At 59.4% G+C, this 757-nt stretch overlaps 1 protein-coding gene across 1 annotated transcript in view; it reads left to right on the forward strand.

Annotated features, from left to right (window-relative positions):
- Positions 1-757, forward strand: part of LOC104469651 (proto-oncogene tyrosine-protein kinase Src-like) — a gene marked incomplete at both ends in the record, with an annotated part of 6,443 nt that overhangs the window by 4,318 nt on the left and 1,368 nt on the right. The window contains 3 exons of the mRNA XM_010084235.1: positions 52-60; positions 219-238; positions 592-757. Coding sequence (XP_010082537.1) covers positions 52-60; positions 219-238; positions 592-757 — 195 coding nt within the window. The remainder of the gene's footprint in view (positions 1-51; positions 61-218; positions 239-591) is intronic.

Consider the following 757-nt stretch of genomic DNA (forward strand, 5'->3'; position numbering starts at 1 on the left):
AGTGTGAGTTGTGATTTTCATGCATCGACTGCCTGAGGATGCTGTTTCTTACCTGGAAACGTGGTTTAGTTTGACTCCAAATGCACCTTTGGGAAAAACTCCTTGATGTTCCTTTCTGTTCTGATGCCTTGAACTTGCCACTATTTATTTTATTCTGGCAGAAACAGCTCGTTCAAGCAGCAGCATAAATCTTCCATTTTGGTTAACTGGGGCCCCAGCAGCGCGGGGTTGCTCTCAGGTGGGCAGAGCAGAGACAAGCGCCCGAAGCGATGCCCGCAGGGGGATTTGCGGAGGAGGGAATTGTGCCCACCAGCCCATGCCCGGGGGTCACCCATGCCCAGATGACTGACCCGACAGCCACCTCCTGCCACAGTGGGGGGTCTCCAGGAGAACCCCCACCTCCATGCTGGCCCGGCCGGTGGCAAGGCTTAGCAGAACCGCCGTGCAGGCGGGAGCTGCTCCCCGTCCTCAACTTTTGGGTGAAAGCAGCAGCCTGCACCCCCAGTCCTGCACCCCCAGTCCTGTTCCGCCATGCCCGCACCCCAGTGGGACCCCATGGGGAGCACCCCTCCACAGCGCATCCCCCCCCAGCCCCTCGGTTCTGCCCGCAGGTGCCTACTGCCTCTCTGTCTCCGACTTTGACAACGCCAAGGGGCTCAACGTGAAGCACTACAAGATCCGCAAGCTGGACAGCGGCGGCTTCTACATCACCTCCCGCACCCAGTTCAACAGCCTGCCGCAGCTGGTGGGCTATTAC

This window comes from Pterocles gutturalis, unplaced genomic scaffold (assembly GCF_000699245.1).
Source record: "Pterocles gutturalis isolate BGI_N339 unplaced genomic scaffold, ASM69924v1 scaffold35725, whole genome shotgun sequence".
Classification (NCBI taxonomy): Eukaryota; Metazoa; Chordata; class Aves; order Pterocliformes; family Pteroclidae; genus Pterocles; species Pterocles gutturalis.